Source organism: Pyrgilauda ruficollis, unplaced genomic scaffold (genome assembly GCF_017590135.1).
Source record: "Pyrgilauda ruficollis isolate IOZ18807 unplaced genomic scaffold, ASM1759013v1 scaffold27, whole genome shotgun sequence".
In the NCBI taxonomy this organism is placed as follows: domain Eukaryota; kingdom Metazoa; phylum Chordata; class Aves; order Passeriformes; family Passeridae; genus Pyrgilauda; species Pyrgilauda ruficollis.
Window position 1 is genome coordinate 8,448,621 of NW_024524044.1, and position 17,348 is coordinate 8,465,968.

The 17,348-nt window shown below is 39.9% G+C and overlaps 1 protein-coding gene across 1 annotated transcript in view; it reads left to right on the forward strand.

The window, feature by feature from the left end:
* The window catches only part of PLXNB2 (plexin B2), a 241,864-nt gene that overhangs the window by 187,350 nt on the left and 37,166 nt on the right, over positions 1-17,348 (forward strand). The window contains exons 15-17 of the mRNA XM_041471550.1: positions 3,181-3,353; positions 5,497-5,645; positions 8,550-8,658. Coding sequence (XP_041327484.1) covers positions 3,181-3,353; positions 5,497-5,645; positions 8,550-8,658 — 431 coding nt within the window. The remainder of the gene's footprint in view (positions 1-3,180; positions 3,354-5,496; positions 5,646-8,549; positions 8,659-17,348) is intronic.

Consider the following 17,348-nt stretch of genomic DNA (forward strand, 5'->3'; position numbering starts at 1 on the left):
TTAAAACTGCAGAATTTTGACCAAATATTCCCAACATCTTTTTTCCAAGTCAGGAAAAAACATTAAAAACAAAACAAAAAAGTAGCCAAATTATTAAAGAAATATTATCATTCAACATGAAATATAGAACACTTCCAAGAGGGGACTTGAAAAATTATCAACAGATGTCTCTTTTTAGTATAAAAGGGATTTTTTAAAATCCAAATTCTTTCTGACTTTCAGACTCCCTTGCCATATGAAATCCAGAGTGTAATGTGTTTTTATGCATCTTGAAAAGAATTGGCTTTGGGTATATGGCTGCTGCTGAGAAACACCTTTGAACCTGCCAATGAAAGAACCCTTTCTTTGTATGACACTTAGTGAATACTAAGTTATGACAGCATTTTTACATCTCGAGCCGTCAGGGGTTCTGAACAGTGTGAAATCCAATATATCCCTTTTATCCTTTGTCCTTTTATCGATGATATCACAGCTGGTATCTCAAGGTGATGGATAAGAGTCTGAATCTAATGAGTAGCTTGCTGCTGGTACAAATAATGAGCTGATCAGTGAACGAGGGCAGCAGTTAATGCTTTGAGGCTGTGGCTTTCTTCATCACATTTATGCAACTGGATGTGAGGGACATCAAGACTTTGCAGTGCTGACATTGTTACTGAGGGGTGGAATGAGAATCCCTGTCCAGCCAATGAAGGATAATAAAGTAATTCAGTAAACATACTCCCATGCTGTACCTGGTGGCCATGCAGTCGTCTGGGTGGGAAATGTGAGGTTTGGGAAGCCAAGGGGAAGATTTGCTCAACAATATTTCTTGTTCAAGTGTCTGTGCAGTAGCAGTCTTTCAGAGAGCTGGAATAAGAAAGCATTCTGGTTCCTAGAAGAGCAATTCCCAGCGAGGAAACTTTTCCTTGCCACTGTCCTCAAAGCAAAGAGCAGCATACATGTGCTGTCAGTCTAGTACTTTTCCCTAGCATTATATCCACAAAACAACATAAAGAGTGGATAACTGACACACAAACTGCAGGAATTATTACTTGGTTTATGTTTGTTGCTCAGTGCCTTCCATATTGATGTGCTCAGTTTACAAAGCAAATGATGCTACTCCTGCTTTGTGCTCGTCAGTTCCTTGGAAGTTCAAGACAGAGAATGAATCAAATGGATGCTCTTTCTCATTGATTCATTTTTACAAATGCCAAAGTCCCTCGTTTTGCATGCACCACTAATGTTTCTTCAGCTGATTTTGTGCTTGTAAAGCTACTTGAAATCAAGTGGATATGCTGACTATAGGGTAAGAAAGGGTTAAAATCAGGCTGCATCATTGCTTTAACTCTTCATTGTAAGGGAAAGAAAAAACCTGTTATTATCTTAAAGACTAGCTGTGAAACTGAATGCTGAGGGGTTTAAACATACAGCATTTAGAGAAAAACTGCCTGTATGGGATTGCATGTTTTCCTTCAAGTGGCAGAGGCTAGCCAAGATTTGGGCATCTGCAATATTGTTCATGCCTAGCAGGAGAATAAGGCCACTACTGAAAAAATAATGGAAAACTAGCATTCTTATCTCACTTTTCATTTCACTAGAAATCTGATGTGGTAGTCTCTTGGAATTAGATTTCAAGAGCTGCTGCTGCTGCTGTTATCTAGGAGGATAGCAAGTGTATGGAAATGATACTTACTGGAGGGTGGTTTTGCCAGTGTCCTTTGTAGAGTCCTGCTCCTCTGAGAGTAAAAGTTTGTTTTAAACAGATGTTTTCAATGGCCTTTACTATATGCATCTCAAAAGGGTTTACTTTTGTCCACATCTGTTTACTTTCCTTTATTTCCTTCATCTTTAAGTATGAACCTCATTTGAAAAAAAAATACAGTGTCACTAAGGCTACTGTTTCTTGGGACTTAATGAAGGGAAGGGGAAGATGTTGAGACTCTGTCTTGTATACCCCATTCCCATCTGAAAGCATATTTAACACTTGAAAGAGCACAGGAGGAAACCTAAAAAGCTTTCTGCTGTTCTGGTAAGTTAAGTTGATTTACAAGACTCAAAAAGTGGCAGAGGGTGAGAGGCTGTGTGGCCAGAAATACAGGGCAGAAAAAAGAGTGGAGAGAAGCAGGAGAAAAAGGAGCAGAAAAGTAAGCAAGATGCTTTCTTCTTTACAATAATCATCTCACCTGTCCAGGGAGGCACAGCACTCCCATGCTGGGTAATCTGGGCAACTTGCACTCTTTCCCTGGAGAAACATGTGGTGTCTTTTCAGTCTGTTTTCTTCTGGGCTAGTTCTCAAGTGCATCTCCATATGGTTTTTTTGCAAGCCCAGGCTCTCCTTATGGTGTTGAACCACAGGGATATGTCTCAAGGCTTTGCATCTATTTGGGAAAATTAGTTTGATTCAGTGACTGTGCATCATGCTAGAGATTGATGGGGGCCAAAACAAGCTTGGTGTCTGGGACAGTTGGTCTCTGCTTCATCAGTAAGAGAGATACAACTATCAGACTTGATTTCTTGGCTCAGAAAAGCTAGAACTAAACCCCACTACAAAAGGAACAAGGTGTACATCAGAATGACAGTTCAAGACAAAAGGGAAAAACAAAAGCAAGAAAATAGAGAAGAATGAAGAAACACAGAGCTATTAACTTGAACAACGGTTAACATTTCATTAAATGTTAACTTTCTATTTGGTTCAGGCATGAGTGATGATTATGGAAAATCCCAAATGTCCTGGAAACAGCCTACAAAGGCAGCTCTCTTGCTTTAATCCTGCAACTGGTAGAGGTCCCATGCCAGCTGATGTCCACCCCTACTGACACACATGCAGAGTCTATACCTTCCATATCTGACTTGGGATGCTCCAGGAGGCCCTGATTTTTGAATTAATCTTTAAACAATTGTATGTGTTATTGAGGTTAGTCAAAGTAAGGACTTTGTACTTGAATGTTTTGACAGTGCCTGAGTGACAAAAATATGTTTGCAGAGTAGTCATACTCTGCACATGGATAAATGTCAGGTTTTTCCATAGAGGAAAAATAAAATTTTCTCTTAACATCACTGAGGGGTTAAGTACAGACTGTACTTATTACTCACGTGACTCCACTGAACTTTATACAGAGGGTTGCTTTTCCTTCCTAAAGGACACTGAATATCCTTGAATCAGAGAGAAACATCTAAATATGTTTGCTGTTCATCTTTCAGTGACTCTGTACAACTGCTCCTACGGACGAAGCGACTGCAGCTTGTGCCTTGCTGCCCCACCTGAATATAAGTGTGTCTGGTGTGAAGAGGATGGCAAGCCCAGCAAGTGTGTTTATGAAAAACTCTGTCACACTGCCCCCACCGACACATGTCCTCCTCCAGAAATCACTCGTGTAAGATTGCTTTTTTTCTCTCCCTACCAGCATTATATTTTTCAGGAGAAAGGAGCCAAGCAAGCTCATAGTGAAAGGCAGGTTTTTTTCCTGGGGTGTTAAGTAAGCCTCTGAAATAGCTGAAAGGAAATAATGTCGGTAGTGATGTGTGTGAGAGATTTGTAAAGACTCAAAATAAGAGAGTGAATGGACTCTTTGAGCCTCCTTGTTTCTCAAGCCTTGTCCTCTCTCTATCAGAAGCCAGGGTAGCAGCGCATGCTTAAAACATGGAATTTGATTCTTGCATTCTTAGCATGGATTTTTTCTCTCATAAAGTCCTTTCTACCTGAAATGAGTCTGTAAGAAAGGTTCACTGTTCCTGGAACTACAAGTACATAACAGGTTCATTTACAGGCTTCAAGCTAGACTTTTAAATAGTATTTTATAAGGGAGCGGATTGTTTCTGTGCCACAAAATATTTTCCAGGTATCAGTGATATTTTTCAGTCCACACCAACATCGAATTCAAGGCTGTAGGAACTGAATATAAGAAGTCAGAGAGACCAAATGTGCACCTGACTTACTCTGCAGTGGAAGCATTCACTCAGGGTCAGGGAAGATTGTTGTCCATGTTGGTGGATCAGCAGGCAAAGAAAGTCATAAATCCATGTCCTTTCCAGAAACAAGCCAAATTATGCTTTTATGGGCATAATTGTTGAGAAAAGAGTGATGCATGCTTCCACTGGGCAAATTTAAATTGCTGCAGCAGTAGTATCAGTACTTAGAAACTCAGACACACTGTTTGATAAGAGCACATCCCAAGCCATCACAAAATGTGGCAACTGTATGAGAGGCTGAGAGTTGTGGCAGGGATGTTTCACTTAGTAGGAACTGTGTCTGAAGCCTGTGGCTCAAACTGGTAGAGACATGCATCCCTGGAGACTGTGCAGTTAGAGGTGCAATGTGCCTACTGGCAGCCCAGCAGTACACTGAGGAAGGGTGGCCATGAGAGTACATCTAAGAAGAAATGGCTGTTAAACAGCTGAAATCTGCCAAGGAACGTAAATACCCTAGAAGCTTGACAGAATGTGTGGAGAAGTATACTTCTGTAGTATCTGTGCCCAGGTAAACATGATTTGAGAAAAAAGGAAAATCTAAAAAAAAGTGTTTTCACCTGGGATACTGTTTCTACATTATTGTGGATTAAAAAAAACTACTAAAATATTTTCAGTTTTCAGACCTTACATTATCTTTAGATGTGAACATAACATTTGGAAAGAGCTACTCAAACAGTTGAGTAATGTTTCAGCTAGTTTGTTCATGGGTTGAGTGCAAATGGACAGCCGGTGGCTAGGCAGCCAGCAGAGGCAGCCACTTCGCTGTGCTCAGACTTGCTTAGACCTGAGAGACTGATTTTGATGGAGCAAGCATTGAAGTGCAACCTCACTCTTCTTGATGGCAAACTTGCAGCCCTTCAAAGCTGAAGACCTGAAAAGGTCTTGCTGAAGATGCTCCAAGCATGTGTAGGAAAGCAGGTTAGTCTCCCAGCAAATATTCCAAATTGAAGTGCCTGTTAGGGCCATATTCCTGTCTGAGCAGTCCACTGCAACTGCATGATCTTCTCTGTCTTCTGCAAATTACTTGGTTAGCATCAGCCCATGCTGCAGCACCCTACTATGAGATGCAGTAAGGAAAATCAAGGAGGAACTTTTGAAAACACTATGTGGAGCAACACTGTGTGTTAGGAAGGTGCACTGCTCTGCTGTGAAGCTAAAGGGATAAAATCATAACAACAAAATGCTGGAAAAGCTCTGTGGAAGGATCGTGAGAAGAGTGCAATCCATTTGCTTTTCAAAATCACAGTACTTCAGTGGAGGAAGCAAACTTAAAATAGAATAAACACCAGGCAAGAGTTTTGTACCTAATAGTCTGCCACAGGAGACATGAAATCTTCAGCAGTTGAATACTAGTTCTGAGCTAACAGATGATTAATTAACATTAAAAAGTTGCGTAGCATGTTTTTTGTTTGTCCTACAAGAAACATCTGCATTTCAAATGTTGGTAAGTCAAAGTAGCTTTAAATGATATAGAAGAGCAACATAGTCACTGCAGTATTTAATTTTGCTTTTTTTTTTTTTTTTTTCCTGTCCCTTATGCAAACACAGATTGAGCCAAAAACTGGACCACTAAGTGGTGGAATTCTTTTGACCATAATGGGATCTAATTTGGGAATAAAGGCAGAAGATGTAAAAAATATAACAGTGGCAGACAAGGAATGTCTTTTTAAAGAGGAGTTCTACTCTGTTTCCACAAGGTAATTGATGGATGCTTTTCACAAGATTTTAGAAGAAAAAAGGAACCTCTGTGCATTTTCAAGAAAATATGATCTCCTTGTGGTTGCAAAAGGTTACCATTTGAAGAAATAACTATTGCTATGATATACATGCAATATTTCATAGTAACATATCTGACTCTTTATTTAAAATTGTTATAGATTGTAATACAGCAACAAATTTACAATGGTGTACTACCATCCTGCTCCTGATTGAAGTTTTTTCCTTACTTGATTTTTGAAAAGCTTTCATAAACTATTACTGCACTTCTATCAAGACTATTTGTTTTTAAATTAAAGGCATTCTGCATGTGCATCTAGTCTTTAAAACTTTGCTAAATCTGAACCACAGTGAAGCCAAGCATACAAGATTTATGGGAAAGTAGGCAAAACAAGAGGAAGCTTAAATCTCTTTAGTCCAGCCACAGAGTTTCTTGCCTGGGGACAGGGAGGGAGCCCAGAGCTTAGGTTTAGCTGTAGATGACTAAGTTTCATCTCAAAGCCAACAAGTCCATGGATGTTGAATTGCCTAAGCAGGTTGGTAGATGTTTTGCGGATTACTTGTCACACTCTTAAGCAGTGCCAAAAATTAAAACAGAATGCCTAAATTCTTCTAGGTAGGTATCTAGATGTTTACTACAGATTTTATCAAGCTTATAATTTCAAGAGGGAAATACCCTTTTGATATTAGCTGATGAAAAGCATAGCAGGAAGGTTCAGTAGTAATATTAAGAGTAATGATGGATTTTTCTTTCATTCACTTTTGAAAGCTGCAGTTGAAACCTTGGCTTTCTTTCTTTCCTATAATTTAAATTGTAACACAGTAACTTTTTGCTATTCCTGTGGCATGTTTTGAAAGTGACTTAGGTATCCCTAAGTGATTACTTTTTAGCTTTTGAAAAATATTTAACTTTAGTCAATGTGTGGATCAGGCATTTAGAAGCTTCCCAGGTCTCTAGGACTGAAGAATGTAAAGAATAACTGTTTATTTCTTACTGCTTCCCAATTTTATTGCCATCACTCCTGCATTTACATGTACTTCCAACCAGTCATCTTTCCCCATTCCCTATTTTCAGTGTTTGCAAAAGCTACACTGAATTGCAACATAGCCTTACAAGAATTTCCCCATCCTCTTGGCTTTTTCTAAAGCTTTTTGATATTTTTAAATACATGGAAAGGTGCCAGAACTGAGATGACTGGTTCCTTGTATCATAGCAACATTACTGGTTTCCTAAGTTCTGGCAGTGTAGTAATGGGTGAGAACAAATGAAACTTGCATCATGTCATTTATCAACAAATTAGTGGGTTTTGAAGGATGTTCCTGGCTAGGGAATCTTAAAAAAATAAGTTGTCAAAATCTTCAAATAGATATCTTTAATTTTCTGTATTTGTCTTCCTCTGTTCTTTTTTATTATTATTATCTTCTTTTTATAAAATTAAATTTAAAAAAATAATTAAAAGTGCCTTGTTTTGCTCCCCTGTCCTTCTGCAGTTAAAAGCTAGTCTTTTTAGGAGACAGTGGCTCCCATGCACAGCAAGATTTAAAACACTTAAGGGTGCTTTCTGGCTCTGCTGTGATTTAATTGTTGGCCTTGGAGAAGTCATTCTTTGTAGTTTTCCGTTAGTAATGTGGGGGAAGGGAGGCAATGCCAGCGCTGGGAAGGGGAGGGAGCTTTTCCAATTAAAATCCCTGCTACGATGTTTCCCCCACAGCCCCCGGCCCCGGCCCCTGACTGCTTTTCCTAGCTTGACATATGGTAAAAATTCCTCCAAAGGCACCATTTCCTGTTTCTGCCTGACATGAAGATACAACTTCCAAGAATACAGTAGAGATGATGAGGAACAGGCTCAGGCAGCCATACACATGCCAGGACATGCAGGAATTCCAAGAATTTTGTCCATTTGCCAGTACCCGGGAAAAAAAGTCTGGAGTGATCTGCAGAGGGACTTGACAATCCTTTTATTATAAGTCCTGATTTGAGTACATTATACCCAGTAATTTGGAGTAGTTGAGGGGGTTTTTTTGCTACTTTGGGTTTTTTTATGAAATCATGCACTGTTTAAGGAAGAACAGCAATAATCCTGGAGGGAGAGTCACAGAAATGAGCAGTGAACCTCAGGGTGTGGCCTGTATGAAACTGACTGAGCAGGCTATGAGCACTATGTACCTCCTTATCCAAGTGTATTATCAGTTCTCCTTTAATCATTTTCCCAGTTTTCAAGTGTGTCGAATCCTTATTGCCATTCATGCTATCTGTGGTTTACCTGTTTGAAATATCAATTTAAACATCCTAGCTATCATTCAGTAGCAGTGTTTGTTCTAAGGCAGCATTGTCTTGGCCAGCGCTCCTTGACCTCTGATTTTGCATGTGTTATGCGTGAATTTATTTTCAAAGAGCAGTAATTCTGAAGGGATTTTGAGCATATGTGTGAAAAGGTTTGAAGCTGAAAGGTAGGAAGATAAGCAGTTAAAACACACAAAATTATAAGATAGCTGATGGTCTGATGTTTGCCTCAAGGAGGTAGGGGCTCTTTTGTGGGTTTGAGTTTTTTTAACATCACAAAGCCCACAGTAAATCTTGTGTCATGTTGCAGAGGTTCAGCTGACTTATGGGGCTGAATTTGAGTCTTCTGAGAAGGCATTTCTACTAACAGGCTGCTAAAGAGGCTGTGTACAGTGCTCAGGTTTCGGTTTTACCAGCCCTTAGATAGAAGCAAACTGTTCTTGGGTGGTTTTGCTGGGAATCTGAGGCAGCACTGGATTACACAGTAGAGGATAAAGAAAAGTTGGTGCTCTTGCTGTCAGTGTGTGTGGTAGCTCGCATACACTGCACTGGTATTGCAGCTGTTACTTCTAACAGATAAGATTACATTCTTTCTTTTTAGGATTGTGTGTCAAGTTGGACCAATGAATGAACTACAACAAGGTCAAATTGAAGTTAACATCAATGGAAAATTAGGTAAATCACCAAGTGAAGTGTTGTTTACATACCAGGTAAGTGCATTTTTTTTCAGAGACCTGTTTTATACTTTGTGTATGACATAAGTTTAAGCACAGAATTGTTTGTGTTTGTCTTACCGTTTCATCAATAGCACTGTCATTGAAAAATATTAGAAAACGCTTAATTCCAGCATTTCTATATACAAAAGGTGTACCAAAAATCAATTCTGATCATTAGATTAAGAGTCTCAAAATAGGATAATGTTGTTTGCCATACAAGTTAAAAAGATGTTGTAAAAAACCGACTGGAATAAACTTATTCACTAGTGACATAATATCTCTGAAGTATCACTATTAAATAAAAAAAGTCAGCACTGCAAAAAATTAGGTATTCTCTAGGTACATGATGCACTATTTTAATCACGATATTTAGTCTAGGCAATTTTCTTAATTAGAAGTATGGGTTCAGAGCAGCTGAAGAATAAGTAATGAAGGTACATTAATTTCTTTAATAATTTATTTCATTCAAAACTATGGCATGCAGAGCCACAGACAGTGTGATATGTGTCCATATTACTTATGTGCTTTGTTTTCAGTGTGACTATGAAAGAGAATTTCATTTCTGTGTTAATTGCTTTGCTCTAAACATGGCCCTAGCTTATAGCTGGTCTAGCCTGTGGTTTTAGCAGCAAGTAGCTTTATCTGTGTCTATTAGGTCTTCAAATTTTATAAGATCATGTGATAGTTGAGAGGTTTAAATAATATCAGTCTCCATTCTGATACTTAAAATTACATCTATAAAACTATAAAACATAACTTGTGCGCTAGGCTTTTATCTTCTCCCTTATTTAAACTTCTGTCTCATTAATTCTTGATGTCTTGTGAAAAGTAAGGAAAGGAGTCAGCAGTGGAATAAGTCAAGAATGACATTTAACTGAGAAGAGGATATTCTTGTTTTCACAAAACAGGCTAGAAGTGGAGTTCTCTAATTTCCAAGTAAATACCTTCTCTCTGGTGATACTGCTGCAAAAAACCACTACCCTTTTTGCTTGAATATGTTGTGTGTTCCTTTGTGAAAATGTAGGATATGATAATCTCCCATGTGTACATTTGTGGTCTCTAGGACAGAGACTATGACAGTGAGACCTACATGAGACTTTGACATGAATCTGTTGGGTGTGTTCTGCACCAGTTCTCCTGTCCTTCTGTGTATAAAGATCTTCCCATGATTTTCATGGAAAACATGTGAAGTTACTATGGAGTGGGTTGAAACCTGAACCATGTACGTTTTGAAGCCTGTATTTGGACTTGCTTTGGTGTGATTCCCTGCTCAGCCCATCTGAGAGGGACATAAGGAGCCACTGCTTTTGGCCACTTCAGGGAAAGATTCTTAATTGCCTATCAATGAGGTGCTGGGAGAAGTAGCTGTGACGAGCACCAACTAGGTGGATGTTTTCCTGCAAGTCCAAGACTCTCTGTGTGTCAGTCTCTGCCTGCATTGAGATAACTGAAAATCAGATGCCTAAGCCAACTGCTGATAAAGAGCATTTTTATTTACTGCAAGACTCTTTCCATGTGGACCATATTTGCAATATGGAAAACACTGACAAATAATACAATTCACACCTTAAAACCGGTGGTTTCTAGTTTCATTTCTCTTAATTCCACAAGAAAATTAAGCCAGCTTTGGACTGTAGGATTGAAGTCAGTTTGCACTGAAGTTTGCATTGAAGTCAGAGGTGCACTGATGTGCACCTCTACAAGTGTGACGTGAATGTTTTAGCATGAGAACAGACAATCAGAGCAGACAGTTGCACCAGCTAATGTTGGCTTAAAAGCTGCAGTCTTGTTTCAGTGCTTTTTTCAGGCTTCTTTGAGCAGACGTGCAAAATCTATGCCTTGTGTAAAACCTCTTCTACTCAGTATATACAAAGCAAAGAAAATAATTTTCTTTCCAAGAGCCCTCCTAAAATAAATTTTCTGTTATGTATTTCCCTGTTTCTTTGGCACATGGGATGGATACCCTGCTGCTGGTCACTACTACTGTTTTTACTCTGACCACATGAAGCAGAATAGTTTCATCTTTAACAGTGACTGTTGTAAATGCAGTGTGTGGCATGGCAGGGCAGAAGTGCACAAGGAGACACTGGAGATGCTCATCCTGATGTGCCTGTGTATACCAGAGGTATCACCATATACCCCACTGTCTCAGCCTTGTACATGTGATTAATATCTACCACCAAAAGCACTTAGCAAGTAGATTGGGTATAAGAAATAATTTTTTATATGATGAGAATGGTGAGTCACTAAAAGAAGTTGCCCAGAAAAGCTGTATCTGCCCTATTATTGGAACTGTTCGAGCCTGGCTGGATGGGACTTCAAGCAACCTGATCTGGGGAAAGGTGTCCCTGTCCATGGCAGGGGTGTGGGACTAGGTGAGCATTGAAGGTCCCTTCCATTCCGAACCATTCCGTGGTTCTATCAGTAGTACTATGTTTGGCTCTTGTTGATACCCATTCTGAACAGTGTGATTTATTTTTAAAGGTGGATTGATGAGAATCAATAGTCAGAACAACTTGGGGCTCAGACTCATGCTTCTTTCCTGTCTGCCAGCACAGAGCATTTCAGAACTGACAAATGTGCAAGACCTTCATGAAATGGGTAAAAAATGCAGTTAGAAGGGAAGCCATAGTTCCAATTCAAAATTATTTCTGAACAAAAATGCCCTGGTCCACAAGTGTCTGTGCTGTACAGTAAATACCTATATTTGCTGCACAACAGGAGAAGAAAGCTTTATGTCTCCCTACCCATCACAATTTCTCTATCCAGCCTGAGTTCAGTTCAAGTACAGTCCCAATGAAATTAAATTCTGATAACCCAGTCATCCTCTGCAGACATTTCTATTGTTTCACTATAAGCAGGCTCAGGCAATAACCATTCTCCTGTTTAGTGAAATAGAAATGAACTTCTGCTAAATTTTAATATCCAGCTATGCAGTACATCTGGAGCACTGACAGCTTGGCTGGTCTCTGAGCAGGTGGAGCAGTAACATGGCTAAAGGCCAGTCCTGCTTTTTCATTTGTTGTTAACTTTATCTGATTTGCTTGTTACTATGGCAGTGAGAAGCAGTCTCAAAGGAAGGAGTTAAGCTTTTCCAATGTGTATGGCCCAGATTTGCTGATCCCATACAAGTGCTGATTCTTTTCTCAGAACACCTCTTCTTTAGACTCAAGGCACCAGGACAAGAGCTTGTGGCTGGTTCTGGCATCTCCAGCATTTGTTGGAACAATTTTGTGAGGTTTAGGCTGTGCAGGTTAGAATGACTTTTCTTAAAGCTCAAATAAATGTACGATGGTGAAATTAGAGGTAGAACTTTGCAAAAGTGTAATACATTTCTGAGGTGCTGAAGGTAGTTTAGGAACTGGCTTGGAAAAAATGACTTCTTGTAAACCAGGGGGTTTGTTTACCTAAATGAGATGAATAACCAAAAAGAGGGAGAAGGGAGGATAAATTAGAGCCTGACCTGAAAACAAATATGAACATCACTATTCACCATACTGGAAGTTTGAATGGGAAATGAATAGCACAGTTACATTTAACAAGGTGCACTCTTCCACCTTAATCTACCCCCAGACTTGGCAGTTTCCTCTTACCTGCATCCATCCTCTGCTTTTCTTCTTGATGTTTGAAGCAATTACACTGGAAGCTCTCACCAGATCAGTGCCTCAAGGCTTTCCTGAAGGGTTTCAGCTCACTCCTTCATTTTTCACCCTGAGTCGTTGCCTCAATACATTCATTTTACATTGTAGCTGGGGCCTTTGGGTGGGGTTTTTGTGGGAAAAATTACATGCTTGTCGCCATTATGAATGATGCTGATAAACCACACATCCACAGAAGTCTGCAATTGCTTCCAGAGGTTCTTATTTTATTCTTAAGTCTTGCAGTACATCTTGTTTGTGTGTCAGTCTGCATGGGAGACAGGAGAACTCCTGGATAGCTGAGAATTTTAGTGAAGTTGGCCCTTATTCATGTGGCTATTATTAGTCTTAACTCTCTGTCCTCTGAGCCATACATTTAAATACATGTCCCACCATCCAGTACTCATGATTCTGCTCAAGAGCTGCCAGTAAACACTGGATGTATGATAGTACAGACTTTCCAGTCATGCGTGCTTCCATTTCTCCATCAAACCTGTCAGAAGAGCTCTGTGGTCTTTTCAGAAAATCATGTGGTGTCTGCCTCATGATAAAAAGATGCTGCTTTCAGTCCAAAGAATAAGTTGTTTAACATACCAGCCCTTTGCTTAAGTGTCCCATCCACAGCAGCCAACACACAATGCACATTGCCAGGCAAATGCTCTGTCTGGGCACCTGGAGTGCCTGGAAGCCTTTGATCAGCTTACATGGTGTAAGATTTGGACAAAGGAGCCCCAGAAAGGCAGGACTCAGCTCCTCATCTCTCTGCTGTTGCAGAAACCCAGGAACTGACTTGTGTTATGGATGCTGTGACGAGGCGAGCTAGAGGGTCAGGTCAGCCACTGCGGTGAGCACCAGACTGCCAAGAATGCACAGTGGAAATTCTTTGGTTGAATATCCTGTGAGTGGGTGGCTTGTCTGAAGAAACAAGAAACAGGCTCCCTTGAGTCTGAGAAAGGGGGGAAGTTGAGGGGGAAAGAACAGATCCTAATGGCTTGAGTTCCCCACTCAGAGGTTTAATTTAGCTCCTGTGGTTACCTTTATAGTCCATGAAATGACATTTTGACCTCCAAGAAGCTGACTGGTGTCTACAGCACTTCAGGGGCTATGCCTTTTATTTTTGTGTGCATAATATGCAAGAGTTGGCAGAATAATTTGGGTTTCAGTGTGAGGCACATAATTTTGGTAAAAAATTACTTATTCAAGAGCCAGAACTTACTGCAGCTGGAACTAGCATGAGGAAAGGGAAGAGTTACTTGTGAAGGAAAGATGGCTGTGATAAAGGCAAAGCAACAACATGGCCTGTACATTTGTGGAAATCTGTGTGCACTGTCATCAGGTCTTGGAAACAGCATCCCTGTTCTCTGCTTGTGTGGAAGCATATTCCTACTGGTGAAGAAGTGCACTTGCATCAAAGGCAAACCCCCCAGTGGAGGTCAGTGGCTGCAGGAGCCAACAGAAGGGAGCTTAGGTGGCTTTGCCATTTGCTGCCCATCATGTCCGTTTGAACACCTCCATCTGTTGCTGGCTTCCCCTTGTGCTGCAGCTGGCATCTCTCAGCATCACGGGGCCATACTCTGACACCATCCTCTTTTCCCTTCCCAGTTGTCTCTCTGCTTGTGTTCTGGCACAGTTGTGTTTTTTCCAGCATCCCTCTCTGAAGCACAGACTTCATGCCAAGGTTTCTGTGCATCTCTGTTAGGTTCCTCTCCTCTGTTGCTGTCCAACTGTTCTTCAATTTCTGGCCCCTCTTGTGATCCACCAGTAGCCTCCTTGGTGATTTGTTGTTTCTCTCTTTGTTTTTCTATATTAATGAAGGATAAAGGGCAACCAGTTTTATCTCCGTGGTGTAGTTCATGCGCTAGAAACTGCTTACCACAGATGGATACCATGGTAGACAGTATCCCTTATTTACAGAGTCATGTCCAGGAATTCTTCTGGGAAAGGAAACTTTGTATAGATGAGGTTGTGCTTGATGACAGACAAATGGAAAAGCAGAGAAACAGATAAAGAAGATGTGAAGAACTTTGGTGATGCTCCATGGGTGTGCACTCTTGTTCTTGGATAGTTTTTAAGGAACCAGAAGTGAGTTGGCTGGACATGACAGTGCAAACCAGGAAAGCTGCAGAGCAAACAAAACAAGTGAAAAAGAGCGTGAATCAGTCTGGAAAATCCAATCCCAGATGCAAAATGGGCGAGTGAAAAAGAGGCTGGGGGTTCTCTTTTATGCCTCTATATCTTTGCTTGCAAAGGAAATTGTGAAAAAACAGGAAAAAAAAAAAGTAATAAACCCACTGCTAGCCAGGTAAAAGATGGGCTTTTATTTGACACCAGCAGACCACAGAGACATGAAATGCTAGTAGCTCTCTCAGAGAATTTTCAGACTATAAATGTATGAAAATTTTTTTTTAACTAAAAGAGAAGTAAAAAAAAAAATTGAAGAAATAAGATATCGCCTCCCTAACTCTGCAAAAAGACTAATTGCTACTCATAAAATATTAAAGATTCTAAAGTTCATTGTAGATTAATAAACAGGATAAAAAATGTAAGAGCTAAATGTGAATGCTCAGAGCATCTACAGTAGCTGTGTAAGAGCAGCAGCCATGTACACTGCTAATAAGCAAGTTCATGTCTAAATGTGATTATAAGTGGAACAGACATGGAGATAATTTACCCTCTAGCATACAGAAAGCATGAAACTACAATAAAAAATACACAGCATTTCTGTGAAGAGATTTTTAAGTAAGGAGCAGAAGATAAAAACAAAGCAAGCAAAGAAGAGATTTCTGGCTGTGATGAAAAATACAGGACACTGGAAAATGGCCTGAACATGAAGTCACTTATATACTTGGGCCAGCTGGAGCTTTTTTGTCAATATTTTTCTTTGGGTTTTTTTCCAGTACTTCTGTGCTGATGAAGCAAGGATAAGACAGTGGCACACAGGAATGTAAATGCCACATTTGCATTGGTATTACAAAGAGAATAAATGAATTTGCTACTAAACATGCTCTCATTATTTGAACGTTAGGTACCGAAAGCAATGTACAAGTGTTGTCTCACTGCTAGGAGCAGATAACCACTGCTTTCAGGTAAACCATAGCAACTGGATGGGTACTAACCACAGGTGTAAAAGCACAAGAGATAACCTATTTATAGCATTATTATCCTTCCAATAAGAATAATAGCCTTGCAGTTATCAAAGCATTGGGAAAACTACTTATCAGTTCAGGAATACTTACCCAGCAGTCTGATTCAAATGGAAAAGTTGGGTTGCAGGTGGACTTTGAGATCTTTAACTCAACATTATTACATCTAGGTATGATTTAAGGAAGATTTATGTGTAAAGTGCTCAAATTTCCCATTGCAAAGAGGCTACATTCTGGCTGGACCTACAAGAAAGAAATCCTGTTTAGATCAAATAATTTTTTCAGGATAAATCATGCAGTAAGGAGCAAGTTACACCTGGTGATTGAAGATCAGTCCCAACTGAACAATTGTATTGAATTTTATTCTGAACAGCATAGCTGTGGATTTGCACAGGTTTTATCAAAACTGCAAATGCACTTTCCACAAACACAGGGCATGATCGTGAGAATGAAAGGCAGTGGGGAGTCCTGGTGGCACAAAGTCCCTCTGCTGGGAGATGGCTTACCAGACTCTTCAAAAACCAGGCCACTGAACAGCTGACAGACATTGGAACAGGCTTTTTCAAACTAGACTATCAAAAAGCCCTCATAACGAGGTAGCCTGTTATTGCAGAAAATATTTATGCTCAAACATTGAACTACCTGGAAGACATGAACAGTATTTTCCTGGTGACAAAAAAGTATAGACCTGAAAAAACATTCCTCCATTTCAAGCAAAATAAGAGAAAAACTGAAATATGTTTGATTTTTTTTCTACACTTAAAGAAATTATAAAACAAGGGTTAAATCATCATTTGCATGGTTGTTTAAATTTTACTGTGTCCATGAGAAATGAAGTATTGCCAAGTCCTCACAAGGGCTGATGTTTTCCAGAAGAATTATTACAGGACTACTACAAATTCCATACAGGACACATTATCAAATGTTCTGTTTAACATCATAATTGCAGTGAGCACTGCAGTGTGGTGTTGCAGTGATGCTATAGCAAGTGTGAGTTCCCCCGGGTGTCTTCTGAGGGAGCCAACAAAGATCTCAAGGTGCAGAGGGCTGAAAAAGCGAGGTATTTCTCATGACAGCAGGTGCACTTCTGATTCAGAGACTGAAATGACAAAAGGGCAGAAGGAAGGAGAGAAGAAATCCTTGAGGGGATTTGGAAAAAAATAGCATCACTGATACTGCAGCACTTGAGGTTGCAGGCTTATCAGTCCCATTTGTAACAGCTGAGTGTTCAGGTTGAGTTCAGTTTAAAGGGCTCTTGGAAAAAGCAGCATTTTTATTATCCCTCAAAGAAGGTTTGCACAGACAGATTTACTGTCTGCCCCTTGTCTTCCCCTGCAAGGAGAAGGAATCTCATGTAGGACTTTGGTAAGCAACATAGAGCTGTGGGTCAGGTGCAGCTTTGCCAGGCTGTGTAAGATAAGACTCTGTAAGATCAGACTAGACCTGGCACCTTCCAAGGGTCCCTATGTGTCTGTGACTACTGAGTACCATGGGAAGGGGCTGCCTTCTCCTTAGGTAACACAGCTCTTGTTGAAGTCTTCTATCACCACTGATGGCACTTTTTCAAATTAACTTGGCTTTCAGTAAAGTATCATTGTCCTCTTGATCCTATCTATCTAATTGCATTTTTGAAAAATGCTTTCTGGTTGAGCATTTGCATGACCCTACTTTTTTCTTTATTGGTACTCTTAAGAAGACTGCCAGGTGGGCCGATGGAGCTTTGTTCTTTCAGCCATCCGTGAATATTTTAGAGGAGCAATAAAACTTATTCATAGCACATTGGTTTTGCAATAAAATGATTATTAAAATTGTTAAAATTCTTGATAATTTATTTCAGCTGCTTATTTTTTCTGGCAGGTCCTTAAGAGGAAGGGAAAGAGGGGAAATATGAAACAGAAAATAA